Below are 21,347 nucleotides of genomic sequence, written 5' to 3' on the forward strand. Positions count from 1 at the left end.
TCAACTCCCTGATAGGGAAGCAGGAGGCTTTGATGAGGTCCTGGTGAGTGCTGACTGTGGTGAGATCCTCTGATAAATGGATCTGTAGAAATTCAGAGCTATAGCAGTACGAAAATGAACTGTTTAGTCACAGAGTCTTACTGTGAGAGAAACAAAAATCTAGTACTATCTTTCTTTTTGAGTTTTCCAGGTCATGATTGTTCGCTTCTTTGCACTATTTTTAGAAGATGAACCATCCTTCTTTTCTGGTCTTGTCAGGAGATAAGGCAAACTTGCTTTGAGATAAGAAGTACTTAAGAAAACACAAAATAGCTGAACTTTTCCTGTGCACTTTAAGGGTATGTCTTTACCAAAGATATCCAACCTGACACAGCCATATGGTAGGAGACTAAGTGTGTATTATCTTGAAACTCTCCCTCCTGTATACTCAATTTAGATGACAATTTCTTGACTCAGTAATGGATTTCCTGCCTGTTGTTTCTCTCTTCAGGAAACACTAGCATTATGTAGAGAATAAAAGCAATCAAAGGCTTGACAAATTGAATTTGCTAAAATGTGTGCTTATGGCACTCATGAAACAAAAATGTCAGGGAGAATAGAGATCTTCAGAGGCAATTATTTATGACCAAGGGATATGAATGAATGCAGAAGAGATCTGTTTGGGAACTGTGGAATCAAGATTTAGAGAAAATGTTCAAAGAACACCAGCATCAGAAGAGAACAAATTAAAGCTTTCAGGATTAGCTGGAAGATCGGGACACTGCTGGAAATCTGGGAGGAGTAGTTACTGCAGTCTTGCTTTTCATCCCTCACTTTCTTATTTTGGGCCTAGCAGCTTCATGATTTTTAATTCTTATTTTGTCTAGGTAGTTGGCTGAAAAAGGCTTGTATAAAATTTCCCGTTGCCTCTTGGACAGAACCCAAGTGCAATTAAACCATTTAAACACAGGCTTTAGCATAACTCCAACCTACGAGTTATCCGCCTTTCCCCTGGAGTAGCATATGCTCCTGAACACAGGAGATTGTATCAGTGAAAGAGTGGAGTTCGTGTTGGTCGAGGAAGTATGCAGAAAACTCATAGAAGGCACCCATGAATAATAATAAATCACTTCATTCTTTTATTGAATGTTGTAATATGTCTTTTGGTGTAATATATCATCTTTCGGAGTGTAAGCCAATCTTTGTAGTTGACATCAGATCTGTATTTCCACAGTTTTATGAAGGGCAAACATGGATTGAGCCTATTTGCTTTCATTAATATTTAGGGCAGTTCTGTAAATACAGAACTCTTCATATCGGGGATCAAGATGAAAGAAGATGCTGTATAAATATGTAACCCATATATACATATGGTGTGTATAACTTTTTCTTAATTGTCTTACAAAGATATTTGTTTCAATGCAGAAAGTCTGTAATGTGCGCGTTTCTATTCTTGGCTTGATGGCTTTAAGCACAGAAGATGGTTCTGACTCTGCTGAATGGAAAGTGCAGATTTTTGCTGAAACACTTCACCTCTAGAAACTACCCATATGGGAAACAATTATTTGCAAAAGTTTTTCCTTTCCTTAAAGCAGTATATGAAGTCAAGAGTGTTTTCAGTAAAGGTGCTGAACTAGATAAAACCCTTGTTAACTATGGAATTGCTTCTTCGCCATTTAATTTCTCTTTATAGTCTCAAATCCCAGCACTTTGGGGAATAGCATTTCAGCTCTGGCAAATCTTTTTATTTATTTGTCACTCTAGCCCTTAATGTACAAGAGAAAGAGAAAGAGAAAGAGAAAGAGAAAGAGAAAGAGAAAGAGAAAAAGCGGAGAGATGTCTGAAAATTATTTCCAAACTTTGCTCAAAGCTAGTCCTACTTCTTTCAAACCTTTTTGGCCTACTCCACACTGTATCCTGATCCATACTTCAAAGAGTTTTAAAATGTCAAAAATTATAGCCTCTGTTTGTACATTGTCTCAAGTATCCTGCCCAATCAAGAATAACATCTGGAGTAGAGGAAGATGCTACATTAGTAAATAATATTTATGATATTAAAATACCAGCCAGCATGGGCTACATGGTGTTCGTAAATACACTGGAAAGCTTAGTTCCTATGCCTAAGAGTTTATAATTGAAGATCAAATACTTTTTATAGGAGGTCTAAAGTAAGTTCTCAAATCCATATTTAAGGGGAATAAGATACTTGGTATTGATGAAAAAAGCCAGCAATTTATTTAAGTACTTAGATTTAATCTTGGGATCTTAATTTCAGGCACCTATTAAATAAATAAATAAAAAAAAAAATGACCCCCCCCCCCCCCCCCACCGAGAAGGTCTGGACTATGGAAAGTGAGTTTTATGGTGACAATCTCTACTGAAAGATGTTCCACTAAATGGATGAGGGTGGCAGAAGATGGTGGCACTGGCCACAGTGGCAAAGAATTGAGGAATCTGATATGCAATTTAGAGACTAGATTAGAGTTAACTTAGAATTGATGTAAAATGAACCCTGGTGTTCCTCCAGCATATCCATCCTGCTGGGGACTGGAAATACCAAACCCAAACAGGGGATGCTGATGCTGTAACTAAAGTATAAGGGCCAAGGCAAGTAAGAGCGGTACCAACACAGTGTTTGGGACAATAATGTATTTCCTTCAGACTATCCCTTTGCATGCTGGAGAAATTCATACCTTCCAGATCAGGGGTTACGGTAGTTTAGGTTTATCTCTATGCCTCTGGGCCCAATTAATATTAATGGGCTAATCTGGATCAGCTGCACTGCAATATTTTATGTGTAATTTATAAAGTAATTTGATCTATAGGCTAAAGTAATTTATAAAATGAATTGAAAGGTGGTATGTGCAAGTAATAACTGCTATGAAAAATCTTTCAGTAAAAAAATAAACTATTTTTAACACTTGATCTTAATAAGCGCAAAAGCTCTGGAAAATTTAGAATAATATTTTTAGCTGAAATATTCTTTATGATAAGGAGTAAATAATTTTAACTCCTTTTACCCTTGTTGTGAAAAATATGTGGTATATCCCCCAAAAACATGAGAAATAAAATCAAGATGGGCATCCTGATGGCTCAGTACTGTTTTGTACATATCTTCAAACAGTACTTAGTGCTATGGGTTTCTTTCTAACTACCAAGGACAATGTGAAAACTTGTCAAAGTAATTTTTATAAAAACAAATAAATCTGAAATTTCTTTAATAAACTTCACTTTTAAGTGAAAGTCAGTGAAACAATTTTTTATCGATAAATTCACATCCTCCTATTGGTTAACTAAGAAGAAAAATAGCACAACAAAATGTGGTGGCTCATATACTGTTCTTCATTAAGGATTTAACAGTCAAAATGAGGAGAGCAAAAATATAAGGAAAAAGACCTATGAAAGTCAAACTTCAGAATCTAGGCAAGATCTAGGAAAATATATAAGTGTAGAATTTTTGAATGATTTATAATGGCCTCTATTAACTGGGATTATAGTTGCTTTCTTTAAATTACAAAAGATAATTATGGAAAATTATGTCAGCAGTGACATTCACAGGCAAAAGCTTAAAATATTAAATGGTCAGCAGGGTGAACAGGGCTTTCACTTACGCCTACTTTCATAAATAGCTCTTGATTTCTCATACAGCTCGTATGGGTCAGGTTTTCGTGGATCAAAGGCCTCTGTTGAATCGGGAAATGAACTCCTGTGAAGAGTGGGTGGGTAGGGAATATTCTGTGGCATAGCTGGAGCAGACAGGCTTGTTTGAGGGCTGCCTTGATTCTCCCATCGTTCCATCATCTGGAATAAAAACATACAGAGAATAAAGATGAAGCTTTGCAAAAAACTGTGACTTCCACAATGAGACCAAAGACAGTGATTTCAGTTGAAGATGTATTTTGTAAAATTAGCAAATCCGTTTGCTGCCTCTTGAGATGAAAGATGTGTGTTGTGCTGTTTATAAAATTACTTGGTTAAATTTACTTCTTAATTTGTTGCTCATGGGAAGATGTGATCTTTCTCAGATAATATGATCCCATGTGGATTAGGGCCCAGCGTTACCCCTGAAGCATGTTGAGTGCCTCTCACAGAATGCGCTGAGCTATTGGAAGTTATTCTGCTAAAGGTGGAATCTGTGGGTCTGTGAAGATACAGTTATCAGATTCATCAAAATACATAACCAAAAGTAGTGCTTAACAAAGAAGTGGCCAGACTGGGTAGCAACTGAATGATCTTAATGCTGCATCTTTTGAGAATGCATGAAAATAGCTAGCTGCCCAGGGAGAAGTAGATTACTGTAACTGTGAGCAGAATTTACAGCTTCAATTGAAGAGTATGAAAAAAAAAACACAAAGGGAAAATTATTACAGCAGGTATTTAAGTATCTAGTGATAGTCGAATGTTCAATGATAAAATACAGAACATGGTGAGAGAAAAGTGGTCGTTAGTCTGACAGAGTCTTCTTCATTTCTTACTGTTTCCTTCTTATATCAAAAATTACATTGGCGTCATCCAACCAAACTCCCAAGCACAGGATAAGCTTTTCAACTCTTCCAGACCATTTACAGGAGAGAAGTACACAGCAGTGTGTTGTCTATGCATGGAAGCCACCTCAATCCATGTTTTGTCCAAGACTGTCCCTAGTGGTCTCACAAGTACCTCAGGCCAGAAAGGAGATAATGATAGACTGTGCAGAAGAAGATTTGGGGATCTGCATTTTTCTTTTTGAAGGAGTTGGCTACTAATTAAATTGCATTAGCAAATATATTTGAAGAGGCTAAAAGTTAAACAAAACACAAATGTTTATCCCAGGAAACAAATATTTGGCTTTTCCTGTGACGCCTCCTGAAGCAAAGGGTGGTAAAGCCTCCAGAACAGTGTGTTCTCACACATAACACAACAATCAGTTAGTCACATAAAAAATGACTCCTGGAAACAAACTGAACTGTAATTAAATACTATTGACTTCTAGTGTTGTATCAGCAGTGCCTTATCAAAGATGATTGCAGGTTTACAGCAAGTTTGCTCTACAAATTCTGTGATTATCATTTGCCTTTATTTTCAGAAGGTGTTTGGCTCAGCAGGTAGGCTTTGCTTTCTATTCTGATGACTAACAGCATCAGGATTTTTCCACATCAAGTATGTGTGGACTACAGATGTTTTAGAGTCCTTCTGGTGAACATGCTGAGTAATTATCACTCTGCATATCCCAGGTGATCTGACAGTCTTAGCTTCATACTTCAAAATAAACAGAATATGGATATTGGCCATTTTAAGTTGTTGAGGACCTCATTCTTTATACAGAACAGTGTTATAATTCAAGCTGTGCTTCTGTCAGAGTTTCAGCAGTAAGTAGGGCTGGTTCATTAGAAACAATGAAGAAAAGAAAGATCTAGGTATCTTGGTCAATCATAGGATGACTCTTATGTACTGGTATGCATCAGGTAGGATATTTAAGTAGAGAAAGGAAAATATTAGTGCTATGAAATGCTAATGATGAAGATATGGAATATTGTATTCAACATTCGCCAATGTTGTTATAGAAAGACACATTTATTTTGGGTCAGATACAAAAGACAGCAACTAGGATGTGATATAAGAGGGCATTATAGGTACGTAGATCCTGTGCAATACAGTGACATATGGAGATACCTGAGTTGTCATCGAAATAGCTTAGGTACAGGAAAGTACCTAAGGTACCTTCAGGTACCCTTTATATCAAGATAAATTTATCCTCTGTGTTGGGTAAATTAGCTTATGTGGCAAGTCACATGAATGTCACAATAATACTTCTGATAGCGCTTCTGGTTCTAAAGGAATTACCTCAGGTATGTATAAACATATATACAGTGTATCATTGTATCATGGAAGTGTAAATTCAAAGGTCTCCAGAAACAAACCTGATTATGACCCCTATGTCTAAATAGGAAAGGAGAACTGGGCTTAATATAAGTTCCTTATGATCAAGGAAAATAATGGAGAACTATGTTTAGGTTTTTACCTTCAGTGAGGAATCTAAAAAAGAATACAAGTCAGTGTAAACCAAACTATCTACTTTATCGCTATGAAGCAGAAAGACATGTGGGGCCCTGTCTATCTAGAAGTGAAAGTTTCCTAATTTCTTGGACAGTGCCAGAGAAATAGAACACTTACCTCTTTCAAAATGTGAAACTGAATAAAATTAAAATATTTAAAGAAGGCTTTAAAAAGAGAAAGGAATATATAATTATCTTTGACGAGCAAACGTTTCCCTGGAGGAAGGACAAGAAACTGGAGATAAATTGGCAAAACCCTACTGGGTCCCATATGTCTAATTCTTGCTTACTGGTTAGCTCTAAATCTTCAAGTGTGAAGTTAAAAACCGAGCGAAACATTCTTACTTGTGGCTAATACTGCTAACATAAATAGTTAAATAAACAGATAAACACAAGGGGAATGATATCTCCCAAATCCATATCAATTAGTTAAATAGTCACACAGTGTTTTGCAATGTGAGTTATCATAATGCTAGCTCACAGATGAAGGCACTCTTGGAAATGAGCAAGCATGGTATTGAGTGCAGGGCATCAAATCTAAGTTGGGGTAATGGTTTTGTGACATTGCTCAAGTTCATTTTGCACTAATCAAATTGTATTACATATGATATGTATAATATATGCACTATAGACATAGAAGCCACAGGAAATTTCTGTCAGCCCAGGTTACTCTGGGATGTTGAGCACACAGAGATGCAGTGCACACCATCCCTGAGCCTCTGCATCAGGGAGAGGATCTTGTCTCTTCTTGTCTTCTAGCCAATGCCCTGTTGTCCCCTTTTTGCTTTAAAGAAGGGTGGGTGCTTCTCCCCTGTGTGGCCAGAGAGGCGAGGGGGCAGCAGTAGTCACCCAAGCAGAAAAGAAACCTGGGTTTGGGCCATCTACAGTTTTTCTTTCCTGTTACAGACCTACAGAGCTGTGCTGTGGTGTTAGGAAGGCTTTCTAAACCTCTCGATGCTGGCCTTACTGCTTCAGACTGTCTGCAGACACTCCGTGCTTCAGGGGCACTTGGTTTCAATCTTATCTTCACATCCTGGGCACGAGAAATTTATGCCTGATTATTTCTCTAGTTAAAGTGGTGACAGACAGAGGAATGTACACTACCTTAACCTGGCTAATCATTTGTAAACTCTCTTGCTGAGACTACCCCAAAATAGACTAGCTGTGAACGGTTAGCCTGCATGCAGGTACAGTATCTGCACACAATGGTGTTATATTATTCTGTGAGCCCTGGTTTCCTCAGACTGTTGCACGAAAAACTGCATCACTCAAGTTGTTTCTCTAGATTCTGATTATTGGCAAGTGCTACTTGAGTATGAACGACTATACTGTTTATATAACAAAACTGTGCAGACAATCATCAACAATATGCTGATATATCTGTATATCTGATATGTACGAAAAGAGGGTGAACGCTGACAGTGGGAGGTCTTTGAATGTGGATCTTTAACAAGTAAGTTCCAAGTTCTCTATTTCATCATTTTTTACCTGAGATTAAAAGTTGAACATCCCAGTCAGACAGGAACCTTAAACTGGTGAGAAGAAGCTAGCCCTTAATAGTCAGATTTATTTTCACAAATGTCCTGCTACTTAGATGAATAAATAAACTTATGCAATGCTTATTCCAATGTACTGCATCCATCCTCTATCCTTTTACATCAAAAACGCCACAAGCTGAAGCAGTCTGATGGAGTTGCATCAGCTGATTAATTAATTGCTATTTGTACTTGACATGCTACAAAAATTTTTTTGGTATGCATTAAACATGCCGTGATCCAATATGAGAGAATGTGAAGTTGTCCAGGTTCAACACACCTCCCCCCCCAAATAAGAAAGCTATAAATTCTTTAAAAATATTGCTATTGTTATTCCTATTGCTCTTAGAAACCTTCAGGCAGAGTCAGGGCTCTTTTTTCCTCTACACACCTCTGATGAGAGACAAGCACTACTTTAAGGTCTTTACAATGTAAATAAAAAAGCCAAATTAAAAAAACCCAAAACAAACCAGGCAACCAAAAATAGAACCTATGATTTCTTTTTACACTGTGAATGTTGTCACAACTTCAAAAAATGATATAATGTGGTGTCAACAGAATAAATACAGTCATTGCTTACAGTCTTACAGTAGGAAAGTTCTTCATACCTTGGGATTTAATGTCAAAATCATAGAAACACAGAAATGTTGGTTAGAAGGCACCTCAGTAAGTTATCTAGTCCAAGCTCTCACTTGAAGTGTGACTATTTCCAGCTCTAGATCTACTAATGCAAGAAAGAATAGCAATCACTTTAAGGATGTCAAGCTCAAGTCACTTGTAAAAGAGAACAAGTGCATGTTGTCATTTCAAAGAGATCACCAACTAGAAGGCCAACTAGACTGGCATCATTGCTGGGGCCTTCTGCTGCTTTCTCCTCCAGAGCCCTCATTTTTGAGCCACTGCATTTCTGGTACTTGACACCCGTCTTAACATTGAGATGTTCCTTTCTCCAGACTGCTGCTGGCAGACTCCAAGTCAACAGATCTGCAGAGCTTATTAGTGAGGCCAGCCCTCATGGTGTCTCACCTAGAGTTGGGGCACTGCTGAGAGGTGCCTCATGAGCTGGGAACAGTAGGGTTAGATGAGAGTCTACCGAAATTTGCTTTGAATGATAGTCATCTTATGAACTCAATGTGTATAATGTTGAAAGGGAACTTACAGGCTTTGGAGTTTTCCATGGAGAAAAGAAACCTGAAATAAACAAAAAATAACGTTAACAGATTTTTCTGATGCATAAAGAGTGGAGGCTAAGTGGTGTCTACGCTCCTGTTCTCATTCAGATCTGCAGATAATATTGATATATATGAAAATTCTCTCCACACAAGGGGTGAAAACACAAACCACAGGGGATAATTTCTAAGAAAAAATATATGCAAATATATATATATGCATATATATATATGCAAGTGGAGCTATTGAGATCATTGCCATACTTTACAAACAGCATGGGATTAGGTTGAAATTAAAAGAACTAAACAAAAGGACTTCCAAATATCTTGGTGGACATTGGATAAGACACCAAATGACCTGGTATTGATGTGTCAAATGCAGTCGCACCTTTAAGAAGAAGCAATTCAGAACATCCCATCAACAAAACCTAATAATATAAGAGATTTTTTTAGAAGAAAAGCCTGGAGAAAAATAACTGTTTCATCAGTCCAGATAAGGTAGCCAAGTCTTGGGAGGGTTGCTTGTTTTGATACTGTCCTGTTTTTTTGTCATAGTTAGCAAGTGGTCAGACATGACTACCTCTTCTACACAACTAGTTATCTCCTTTTCCTTGGTTATTGACTGACTGATATCTTTCAATTTCAACTATTGTAGCTTACAAATGTTTAAAACTCCAGATATGTCCTTTTCATAAAAGGAGATAATTTGAAACACTCATTGTAAACACTGTTCTTATCTTATGCAGCACAATGTTAAAAAACTTACAAAATATTAAATAAAAATAAGCATTTCAAAGGATATTGGGTCACATTTTTAAAAATACCAGCTTTCAGCATAGCTTTAATTAAAAAACTCATTCTCAGTTTAATAGCAGGTAAAAAAAAAACAGTCTGTGGACCTTCCTAAGTAAGATTAAAAGCTAATAACAAAGAGTTCATTTGTTTTCTCAGAAACAGAAATGGGACTTAAACTGAGACATCTAATAGGAAGGCTGATCTTTCATTAAAAAATGAATTAAGCTGTAAGAGTAGTACTGACTTCATTATTTCTTTTTCTATGGTGAGTCTTGAAAAAAAATTACAAATATAAGAACACTAGGGAAAGTATCTCTCTATAAACAAATCACAACAGGAATTATATTTGTACATAATATTTAAGGTTCCTAGAATTCTGTGATAATGAGGTAATTTTTTCTGCCATGGTATCTAATTCATTTAGCCTGAAAAAATCTTGCAGTGAAAAAGCACTTGAGCTGTTTGCAGAGAAACACTGGCTGTTTTGTGGTGCTGAAGTATAAGCTCATAGTGCTTTTAAACAAAAAGTATATTGGGAAAAGTAATCCTGGAAAGGTTTATGTTTACTGACTCTACAGTGTCTGGATAAAAACTGCTATCTTAACAAGTAGACAGATTTCTTTCCATCTGCAAATTCAAGCTGAAATAACAGGCATGCGGTATAGATCTGGCTTGTACATCGCCTTCAGTACTAAGATTCTGTAGTAGAAACTTATTAGATAACTTCTTGGATGGCAGATGGCTACCTTTTTATTACCTGCTATTGTTCTGTACAGCTAATAAAAGTGAAAGTTAAAAGCATTTTTCCCCTCAGAGCTAAAGGCAAGATTTGAAACTTGCAAGCAGGTTTGCTGAAAGGTATCTCAAATCAACTTACTACCCTGATTTGGTGTTCAGAAAATATTGGTAGAGGTAACACCCCCTCGCCATTGGTACTGCTGCACCTCCCATAACTTACTGTCAGCAAAAATTACTCCAGGTCAAACTGAAAGGTCATTTTTTCCTATTTATTTACTGTTTCCGCCTAAAAATATGTTTTGCTGGAGTTATCAGAAAATTTTACTATCAATTAAAAATATAATAAGTATTTATAAATCAAATAAATAATGACATATGCATCAAATGAAGATTTAAAAAAAACCCCTTAATTAAAAAAATTCAATTATTCGCCCAAACAAGGAGAGGACGGACTTATATTTTGCTTGGAGGCTATGGGCACAGACTGCAACATACAAGTGACAACATCTACACTCAAAACAAATAAAAGGCAATATTTATTCACACAGCATGAAATTATATTAAGAAAACTAACAGATATAGGATGCCACGGAAGTAAAAGATTCAAAGCAAGATTTTAAAAAAGTATCGGATATCCATATGTGTACAAAAGCATGTTAGAAGCGAAAATCTCTAAAAGTAATGAACTTTGGAACTAATATTAAAATCCATTCTTCAGATTTAAATTCAGCTATTAGACCAACTCCTCATGTCAGATGAGATGGTCTCACCTATGTCAAAGACTGGGTGCTAGACTAAATAGATGAAGGCCTAGTTCCATAAAGTAAACCCTATCCTATACCTTTCATGTATTTCAGGGCAATTTTAATGTTGCCTCACATAACATCTGTATTCTCAGCCAAACTAAACACCCTTTTTCCCAATCTAAACAAAACTGACCTTTAGACAAGGTATGGCATTATCAGTTATTCAACATGAGACTGATTATGGATAATTGTTGTGAACCAAACATGTCCAGAATTATCACTGATATTTAAATACATGCAACCATTGCTGCAGATTCAAGAATTCAAGAGTATAATGCATATGTAGTACATTGTAAGTGTAACAGAAACTTCACATGAAAAAGCATAAAAGCAAAATGCACTTTCCTGTGTATTCTGCATGCTCCCTTCTAACTTTCACCTTTAAATATCGTTCTGCATAAGTATGGGACCAAATCTTTTACATGTAGAAAATTGAGGCTCGGAAGCTCAGCTGAAGAATGTATCTTAATAATGTATATTTAGTGCATACTCAGCAGTGTTGGCCTTCTGCAGCCACATCTACAGCTGGCAATGAGAAACAGTGGACTTTCACTTAGTTTGACCTCACTTCACAACACCACATTTTCCCTTGACTTTCTGGCGCTGTTTCACTACATGCTGAGTATTCCCCACCAGAGACAGTGGGGCCTCACCTGAATGACAGCTGCCGGCAGACTGGCATCAATTCAGTACTGATTTAGAGGCAAGACTGAAATTTGTTCTCCAAAGAGTGCAGCTTTCAACTTCTGTTGAAGTTGAAGTTTCTGCAACTTCTGTTGAAGCTGCTGTTAATACAGTACTAATATTGCTCAACCTTCTAATCAACTCACATCTAACTAGGCATACATACTGGATAAGGTCTTATAGCCTCCTTATTCCACTTCCAGATTTCCACTTCTCCATCCCCAAACTTCCAATCCCCTACTCTCCAACTTGTGATGTCTTCTATAAAAACCTGAGTAGCTGAGAATATTATATACATATACATATAAACACCCCCCACCCCCATATTCACATACACTTTTAAAATTTGAAATAATAAAAGCCAACTTAGATCCACCTAAAAATACTTCATGCAGCCTGTTCTTCCCATGAGTGGCTTTCTGCTCACTCATGTGCCTGACAGCCATCCCTTCTTGTAATAGCTTCACCACATAAGTTGTGGCTCACCTTCTGAAGACTCCCATATCTTTCTATTAATTTTAAATAAGTCTTTATTAACACTCCTTGTAAAGGCAGCAGTACAGGTCTGAATTCATTTCGGAAAGGAGAGTGGGGTTACTGGTTTCTATCAAAGAGCAACCTCCACCACTCAGCTAGATGCTAGCAGGAAAATACTGTGGTCACCATCTGGTGTAATGTAATATAACATGTAAGCATGTGAGGATAAAATGCGTAACCTAACATACTTCTCCGAAGTTAGTTCTGAGAATACAATGATTTATTTTTCAGTGTTGACCACTTGAACAGTAATAAGGTACAGTAGGTGGTGGCCAACACCTTTATCAAAATTTTAATTGTTTCATTTTAAATAAATAAGCTAAGGTACAGTAACAACCACATGCTTTTTAAAAATCAGAATTAAATTCTCTCATAAAGCAGTGTTAGAAAAAATATTTTTGACATTGTTTTTTAAATTGTATTTGCCACCTTCCAAAATGAACTTCCCTGGAAATCAGAGCTGTGATGATTTCTATGTTGTAACTTTACTAAAAAAACACCAGTAACAGAAAACAGATTTTTGATTCAAATGTATTTGGGGGAAATTTTTTTTTTCTTTTTTCAGATCAAGGCAAATTCCAGCTTCAGTTTACCGTACTTCTCCTTTTCGATGAAGGTATCCTATAACAAAAGACAAATCATGTCATACTCATTGTATCTATTCCTTTTTGTATACAAATTTAAGTATGCTTTTGTCATAAAATATGCTTACAGATTTCACATGCTTTACACTTCAGCCAGTATTTAGTTTAGGAAAGTTTAGTTTTCTAAAAGCAGCTTATCAGACAGGATTTAGAGCATTTGCAAGATAGAGTCCTGTTTTGTTTATTTATTTTTTTAGTAAACATCCTGAATTTGGCATATTCCTTAATGTCAGTGATATAAAACCAGCCTTTGGTTGTTAGTCTGCTGCCATGTGGGTGCTTTTTGCTACATTTCCATCTCCATTATTCTCACTATTTTATATTGATTCCTGGAAAAGTTCTTAAGACCTTGTAAAATCACAAGTAACTAATGTAGGTATTGCTAAACCACAGGACCTTTAATGATGTTCACCTTTGTGGCAGACGTGTATATATAATTAAACTGAAGCCCGGGAACAGTTTGATTTCTGCAGTGACGGCATGTGGTAGTGCTGCAGGGAGGAACTCAACAGCATCAAAGATAAAGCTTTTTAATCCAAAGCAATGTTCAGGGCATGTCAACTTCCCTCCACATCACTTGTCGCACTGATGATACAGCAAGTGTTTTGCCCATTAGCTTTCGCTGGGCTTCTTGGGTTTTTTTTGTGCTATAAAAGCCTTGTTGCATATGGCTTCCTGAGCAAAGCTGTCCCAAGCACTGCACAGACCTTTCTCACGTATATGCTTGGAAGTCAACGAACAGATGGCTGATGAGCACTCCCAGAGTATTAACTGACTCCATGGGCATCTTATCAACGCCCATGTGACAACACTGCAGCAAAAGTTTTCCTTTCTAGAAAAGTTACTTTATAAATTTACTGTAACAGTAGATTTTTTTTCCTGTGCTTTTTCTTACCGGGATCCCTGAGACATCTATCAGTTGCCTGCACTGGGGCCTCAGTTCCAGAGGTGTCAAATACCCATTAACTTCAAATGGATGTGACAGTGGAGAACTTCTCTGAGAGTTCAGACTCTGGGTGAACACCGTTAGCAGGGTGCAGGGAACTGTTTCTTACCATTTATGTTTCATCTGACTTCTCCTCCTGTACGTTTACCTTTTGTTGAGCTATGCTAGGTGTCGTTGGATTAGGTTCACAGAACTCAAGCTACAATTGGGCTCATTCATTAAGATGCAAAATATCCTCCAGCTAAAATTCAAAAAATACTGGTGGAAGAGATAATGTGTTTTTTTTTTGTGTACATAGAACAAATATATAGTATTAATTCAATTATTCTTCAAATATTTTCCCGTTTTCAAGAAAACAAACCAGATCAATGAGAAAAAATAAATTCAATTAATTTATATACTGTAGTAAAAAAACCTAAAAGGAAACAATGAATTAAAATAGATGGAAATAAAACTTATGAAAACAAGCGGGTGATAAAAAATTTGACTTGGTCATGTCATATTTAAAATATCAGGTGATGTATAGGGAATGGCAATCAGTAGTTCCATTTCTAATAAAATCAATCATTACCATGTAGTATTTTTGCAAAGGTCTCTCTTTTTCAAACAGCTTTAAGTATTGAGCTCTTACTCTATCAACAACAAAAAGTTGATTTACCTTAAAATAAAGAGTAGGTGTAAGAAGACTGGGAGCTCTAGATCTTCAAGCATAGTTAGCTAGTCCTGTTGTCAGCTGTCCTTCAGAGTGACGGTGCCATGATGTGGAGGATCCATTTGGTCTTTGGTTGGGATGGCACCCGATGCAATGGGTCAAAAAACAACACATCCCACATCAGAGTGAGATGAATGACCCATCATGTTTGATCAGGCCCACAATGTTATATATGGTTAGACCCAGCGTCTTTTCACTTGCAGTAGGCTACACGCTGGCAGCACGGCAAGTAACTGATGTAGCACTGTGCTGCACTGAGAAGGCAGCTGGTTACAGTCTTCAGTTGTTATATCAAATGCAGGTTCAGATTAATAAAACTGTGAAATAAGTCTGTCTTCTTTAGGGCTATATACACATGCCCAGATGTTATTAAACAGTTTTGTCTGAAAGAGACTTGCAATGGTACAAACTGATCCTCAGCAGTTGCTTGTGGTGGCGTTTTGCTTTATGCTCCACTACTCCATTGCTCCTGATCTCAACCCAAGCGAGACTGCTACAGAAGTAGTGTTCCAGTCCAAATCAGCACTATTTTTCACTCTCTTTGGCCTACTACACCTGTGAAAAGTGACTCCAAAGAACGAATACATTCCTGCCCATAGATAATCACTCTATGAAGGTGCAAGGCAAAGAGCAGGCACAGTTCACAGGAAGGTCAGCTGGATCTTTAGACCCCATTGGGGTAGCACCTTCTGTGGCTCATCTCTTCTCCAGGTGACTTGGGGGCATCGTGAGTCCAAGTCTATATTTCTTCCCTTCAAACTTTCAGATTTCTTGATGAGTAGCATAAAGTGCCAGATGGACATGTTTATCAGAATTGATGTGTAGGTAGAGGAGTACCTTGGGAGATTAAACCTGATCTCATCTCACTGAATGAGATGATAGAGTGAGATGAATGAGAGAAATCTATAGAACTGATACAAAAACTTAATTGACTGTGAGATCAGGTACTAAATCAATATTCAGCTTTTGATACATAGGAGCACTTTTTGTGCAGTTCATGAAGTTTCATTGACCTAGCCTTCTTAAGCAACAATTTTTCAATAATATTCAGATCTTCACAAATAATTAGAAAAAGGATAGCTATTCGAAGTCATGAATGATAGAAGTACTTGCTGTTCAAGCTGGGACCCTCACAGATCACCTGCGTCTATGAGAATTTCCTCTAAAATACACTAGAGAATCTCAAGTTACCATTAAGTTTTCACTTTCATGAATAGCAAAGAGTTTTTGTTAGCAAGAATACAGCCATCAGAAAAGGTCAGAAGCTGGCATAGTAATGAGTTAATTTACATTCTAATGGACATACAGCTATTTATTTTGCTTGGCTGCTACAGCTCTGTGAATTGCTTATCAGTCAGAGATTTAAAATAATTTCTGAAACTAGAAAAAAAACAACAAACTACCATCTCCTGATTAATCTGGATGTGAAGCAGAGAATTTCTGGATCATAGCTACAATAGTGCAGAGGCAAATGCAACATTGTCAGTGACAGTTTTTGATGCTTAAAGGTACTAGAGTTGGGAAAAATAATAAAAATCTCTACAACAATTTCTGGAAATGAGAAATAGATTTTTGGAACAAGTAGCTTCGTATGTGGTCAACAAGAGTAGTTTATTTTCCACAGACAAAGTTTGATAATAAACACCTATAGAGTGTCTCACTGGGTGACACTTTTATACGAACTTTCTTCTCTTTTCTGGCACCTATTACCAAAACAGTGTTACACTGTTACAGATTTATTTCCTTGTTGATAGCGAACTGTATTATCTGAAGGACAGCCATGTCTCAGAATAGAGAAAATACTGCTACAGTACAATTCAGACCAGATTTTACTGGGACCACCTGACCAGGAGCAGAAAAAGATATATTATGGAATGGAGGAAGACCCTCATTTCTTGCCTTTTATTACAGAAGTTCCTACTAAAAGTTCCTTAGATCCATATCCTGGTTTATGATTTACAACTGCAAGTAGTACTGGATGAACTGTTATTTTCCTCACTGAGGCTTATAATATATGTATTTTATGTAAATACTAACCCAATTAGCAATAGTCTTCATGCTCAGGTACTAACACATGACAAGTGGAGAAAGAGATCTCAGAAGTTTGCTCACAGGTTGTAAACTCTACCAATACCTTGAAAGGTCAAGGTTATTTTCTGTACAGACAAGAAAAAGAACCTTTTGTTTGGCAGAAGGAAATTTTCCATGAAGAATCTCCAGTTTTGCTTATGTGTGTTGTCCAATGACTGCTGCTAAAATCAGTGTCGCTAGTTCATGTGTCCAGGCTAGAGATTATGCTCCCTACTGTACTGCTCAATACTGCAAGAGCTAGTAATGCAAGAATTGCACCATCGTGGGCAAACATATTGTTGCACGCAACTCTCCCCGAGCAGAGCAGACACAGCAAGGTGAAAAGACTGGTATATGTCACATACACTGAATCAGCAACATAATTTAGAATATAAATTAAGTCTTCAGAGTCCTGACAGCTCCTGGCTGTTGCTTCTAGAAGGGTCTGTGAGTGTTGCCATACCCATAAAGACTCTGTCTGCTTGCTAAGAACATGTCTGACAATGCAGCTTGGCTTTACTGAATTCAAAACGAACTTTTCAGGAATACTGCATCGTATTTTCAGAGCTCTCTGACAGTCAGAAACTCTGCCTAACTATGCCAGTGTCTTTGCTCTTTCATGTGTTTAGAATCTGCTCCCATTTAAGCTTTTACACTTTCTAAGCACATTAGAGAAACGTCAGTTTACATGTCACTTTGATGAATATCAAGGCATGTTCCCAATATTTTCTGTTAAAATGTAGATGGAGCATAAATTGTTTGTACACAGTGTCCTAAAGTCCTTTTCATGAAAATACATTCACAAAAAGTCTTCAGCAAGTGTGGGGGAAAAATATTCAATAATACATCCATTCCTTTGCTTATATGTAAGCTTCATATTAAGCCATAGATGAAAAGGAGTCACCAGATATTTAGTGTTGACATCTATGCTGCCAGTTTTTCCTCTTCTAAATTCCTTCATTGCATCCATGTTTTCTCTCAGCTACCTGCTTCTTCAGATGCCTGTTTCCAAACTCTCAGAGACTTCTTCTCCTTGTTCCCAGGATTTCTCTCTCTGTGTCCTGATCCTGATTTGAAAATCAGCTAATCCTACCCCTGAAACAGTGATCAGAAAAATCCCTAATAAAAGAATAAAAATAGATAAAAGTAGGGAAATGCACTTGGTGTCCATGACTATTTCTGAAGGGGAGACCTTTCAATGCAATGCTCCACTCTAATGGGAGACAGAAAAGCAGCACATTGGAAGTAGTGGAGAACCATGCAACTGAGGTAGAACAGCTGAGAACTGAGTCTAGAAAGACTTCTGCTAACCAAACAGAGATGGCAACCTTGCTGTGACCTGAAAAACTGTCTGGACTCTGTTGTTTGTACTGAATAGTTTTCCAGATATCAGCTCAGTTGCATCACCATCTAGTGTCTTTTGGGTTGGAATTGTATCCTCATGGTATTGCTAGCTGTGACAAAGGACCTATATGTGGGAGGTGAGGTAGAATACCCAAGGGCATATCAATTAGTATAGGATGCCTACATTTATGCAGTTTACTGAAACCCCATCAATTATAATGGACACACAGACACTTGCGCCAAATTTAGACACTGATATTCAGACAACTAAAGTTTGATGTCATAGTCTGTGAATTAGGAACTTAACGCAGATGCACAACCATAGGTCTAGTACCAAGGGTGCCATACCTTATGTAACTCAGAAATCTGTGCTGGATTGGCAGATATGACACAGAATGTATGGGAGGCTTTACAGCTTCAGTTGTCATCCTGGACAAACTTGAGTTTTCCACTGACTTTGCCATTCCAGTGAAGATTTCTTGATACCTCAGCGCATCTCAGATTGTCTTGGATGTCTGTTAGTGAGCTCAGAGCTGAGATCAGAGTCTCACTCCTCCTGATCTCTCTGAGATTTGGGAACACTGGACAAAAGTTCATCATAAAACAACAAATAAATTAAATTACAGAGACTGAGAGAGCCTGCTGGTTTCACCTGACTGCCTTTCTGTCATTATTAAATTACATTGTAGTAACTTCAGAATTTTGTGTTTAATATGCATTAAGCTGTCAGCATGGTTCTGAATTTTATTGATTTGCCTTTGAAATCTCTTCTGTGACAATGGGAAGTGTCAGGAGCTCAGGTATGTTAACTATAAGTGGCTCATTTTCATACCATGTGGTGGAATGATAAACACTTGATGGCAATATAATGAAAAGGTAATCATGCCACTTGGTCACAGTGGTGGAAGCTGGAATAAGAAATAGCATGCTTATTTGATTCTTTGGATCCAGATGTTATTCAAAGTAATAATTTCTCTCAGATTTCCTGCTCCTTCACACCAGCTTGAGAGACCAGTTTATTCCTGGTTATAGGGATTCAGGTAGAACAGAAAGATTGACAAACAGTGGGAGACTGTGAAAGAAAAGACTAACAGAAGAAACAAAACTTATCACAAGATTCAAGTTTTAGACACATGGTTGAGTCTTAGCTGTGAAAGTATATCGTTTAGTGTAGGAAAGTGGAATATTTGGCAAGGGATGTCAGTGGAAGGCCGATGTCCAATGAGTAACAAAACTGTGAAGAGAACAGTAAACTCTCAGTTCCCTGGTTGAACCTCTAGATAATTCACTTTGCTTTGAGCTGCTGAAGGTTTGATACTATCCGCACTGACATGTACCTAGTAGAGATAAACCTCTTTGCTTTCATGTTCACCCAGTCAGAACGTAATTCTCAGTATTCAACTTACTTATCAAGAAGAACAAAGCCGAATTAGTAAAAGCTTTGCAGCGATCTAAATTATAATGGTTAAAATGGCATGAAGTTCAGAAGATTTAGCATAAGACCATAGGAGCCTGAAAGAAAAACATGAGAGAGAAATAATGATTGATGGGCATGATACTATTGCAGTACAGAACACGAAAGAGTATAATAAAGCATGATAAATCGATCAAGATGACCTGGCTTGCAAAAAAAGGTTGAGAAATGTCACATTTCTCTGAATTCCTGAAGGTTTGGAGATGAGCAATTAACATAAAGAAGGGCTGTGTCCTTAAGTCTAATGAGAGAGGAACAGTATTGATGTGAATTTTATGATATTTAGATTGTCTGCTGGTCACATGTAGTCCTGCGCAGTACTTTAAAAAGCTAATGAACAGAACACTAAAAAATGATGCTGATAAAGGATCCTGACAAGATAGTTGGGAAGTGATAAGTATTAAATGAATGTATTACAAGGAAAAGCAAGAAAAACTGTGAATAGGTAATTTTTTTCCCTGTGACAGTGCTCTGTCTCTCAGAGGAACATAAATTGATTTCAGACTGTTGAGATTTAGGCGACATGTCTAACATAATGGAAATAACCCCTCAATACTGAGAAAATTGGAACAGTACATAAACATGACAAGTCAAACAAAGAAGATTATGGTGCTGACAACCATGAAGCACCTTGTGGACCTCACAGCTGGCCTAAGCTTAAAAATTAGCATTTTTAGAAAGACTTGCTAGCATGTATGTCCCTCCTTTTTTAAAATCAGAATTTACTGCATAAGAAAGCAAACTTGGATGTAGCCTTTGGACCTGTAAAACCTCTTCTTCTTCCTCAGTATACCCATATACCTCAGTATGCCCATATGATCACAGAACAAAAACTATGAATTTACACTCGAAGACCATAGCTGGCTGAAGGAATCTGGATGAACAGTACAATTAATCAGTGGTGGTCATCAAATCAGATGTGATATATACTTTTTCCTTGGGGTTTCCCAAAGAAGAGGTAAATAAAAAGACACTAAAGCTAGATCTGTATGCTCTTTACCCAGTTACCATACAGTTTTGCTGGTGTATAATCCCAATCAGCTAGGATAGGAAATAGTTTGTAGGGGAATATGTCCCTGGCTTGTTTTTGTTTTTGTTTTTAACTCTTATGAGTTAATTTAAAAAATATAATTGATGTCACAAGGATTAACAACAAATGGTCTACTTCAGGGGAAGAGGAAGGAAAAGGTTGATTCAAATTAAAGCTTGTTACTGCTCTTCTGACAAAGGGAGTTTTCATTGGTGAACGGTGATTCACTAAAGCCATTTTTGTGAAAAGCAGCTGCATTTCCAGAATGTATTGAACATTTAATTGGTAAAAAAATAAATAAATCAGATCTCAGATGAAATTTCTAGTTAAGTTCTAGATAAAATACCTACCGACTATCTAATATTTAGCAGGACCATCTAATATTTAGCAAGCACTAAATATTAGATGTTCCTGATAACATGGAGCCTGAAGTAATTTATCCTATTATAAGCAGGACTTTGTTTCTCATACCATAAGTAAGTGTTTGATCTATCAGGCAATTGGAAGTTCTAGACTAAGTTGCTCTGTTTCTCGGTGGATGTTCTCTTTGGTGAAATTTTTTAAAAGATCTAGGACTCAATCTTGGTAGGGGGTGTTTTAAACTTAATAATATTTCATAGGCTAGAGGAAACCAATTACAATCCCATTCTAGTTTCAACAAAATTGTATGTCCAGCTACTCAGAATTTAATAATTCAGCAAATATTGCTGCAATTTGAAAATATTAACAAATATACAACAGAAAGCAAACAAAAATATCTTCAGATCCTCATTGAACAATTTTTCCATGACGAATGTTCTGAAAGTTGTGTGTTCTGCTATACCAAGAAAGACCTTAAATGGGAGGCAT

General features: G+C 37.0%; 1 protein-coding gene across 1 annotated transcript in view; it reads right to left on the minus strand.

Moving 5' to 3' along the window:
- The window catches only part of MAGI2 (membrane associated guanylate kinase, WW and PDZ domain containing 2), a 527,738-nt gene that overhangs the window by 86,525 nt on the left and 419,866 nt on the right, over positions 1-21,347 (minus strand). Inside the window, 2 exon segments of the mRNA XM_009328383.1 lie at positions 3,591-3,780; positions 8,709-8,740. Of these exon segments, the coding sequence (XP_009326658.1) occupies positions 3,591-3,780; positions 8,709-8,740 (222 nt within the window).

Source organism: Pygoscelis adeliae, unplaced genomic scaffold, assembly GCF_000699105.1.
Source record: "Pygoscelis adeliae isolate BGI_AS28 unplaced genomic scaffold, ASM69910v1 Scaffold267, whole genome shotgun sequence".
NCBI lineage: Eukaryota > Metazoa > Chordata > Aves > Sphenisciformes > Spheniscidae > Pygoscelis > Pygoscelis adeliae.